Source organism: Penaeus monodon, chromosome 25 (genome assembly GCF_015228065.2).
Source record: "Penaeus monodon isolate SGIC_2016 chromosome 25, NSTDA_Pmon_1, whole genome shotgun sequence".
NCBI classification, from domain to species: Eukaryota; Metazoa; Arthropoda; class Malacostraca; order Decapoda; family Penaeidae; genus Penaeus; species Penaeus monodon.
Genome location: NC_051410.1, coordinates 4390312 through 4390781, shown reverse-complemented (window position 1 = coordinate 4390781; position 470 = coordinate 4390312). Strand labels below are relative to the sequence as shown.

The window sequence follows — 470 nt, the reverse complement described above, 5'->3', positions numbered from 1 at the left end:
TCCTTTAAAATCCTACACGCCCACAACCTGCCTTCCAGCCTAGCGCAGCCCCGCAACACGCCCCACACAGCATACGCAACATACTCCTTACCACTCTAGTTCTAAATGCCTCGCCAGTCTGATGTTTAAGGCGACTCCTCCAGTACACGGAGTTCCGGAGTTCCCTGCGAGACATTCCGTTGCGACTGAGTGTTACTCCGACTCTGAAAAAGAGTAAAAAGGTGGAGTGAATCATGAGGTTGTTTGTTAAGGGTAAACAAGGTTGTTTGTTTGTTACGGGTAAATAAGGTTGTTTGTTTGCCAAGGTTGTTTGTTAAGAGTAAATAAAGTCGTTTGTAAATAAGGTTGCTTGTTAAGGGTAAAAAAAGGTTGTTGTTCGTTAAGTGTAAAAAGGTGGAGTGAATCATAAGGTTGTAAGGTGTTTGATGTTGAATTTTAACGATGTTGATCTGATTTTTGTGATTTTTTGG

The 470-nt window shown here is 42.1% G+C and overlaps 1 protein-coding gene across 1 annotated transcript in view; it reads right to left on the bottom strand.

Annotated features, from left to right (window-relative positions):
* LOC119589305 (dynein intermediate chain 1, axonemal-like) overlaps window positions 1-470 on the bottom strand; it is a 16941-nt gene that overhangs the window by 15635 nt on the left and 836 nt on the right. Inside the window, exon 2 of the mRNA XM_037937927.1 lies at window positions 92-203. Coding sequence (XP_037793855.1) covers window positions 92-203 — 112 coding nt within the window. The remainder of the gene's footprint in view (window positions 1-91; window positions 204-470) is intronic.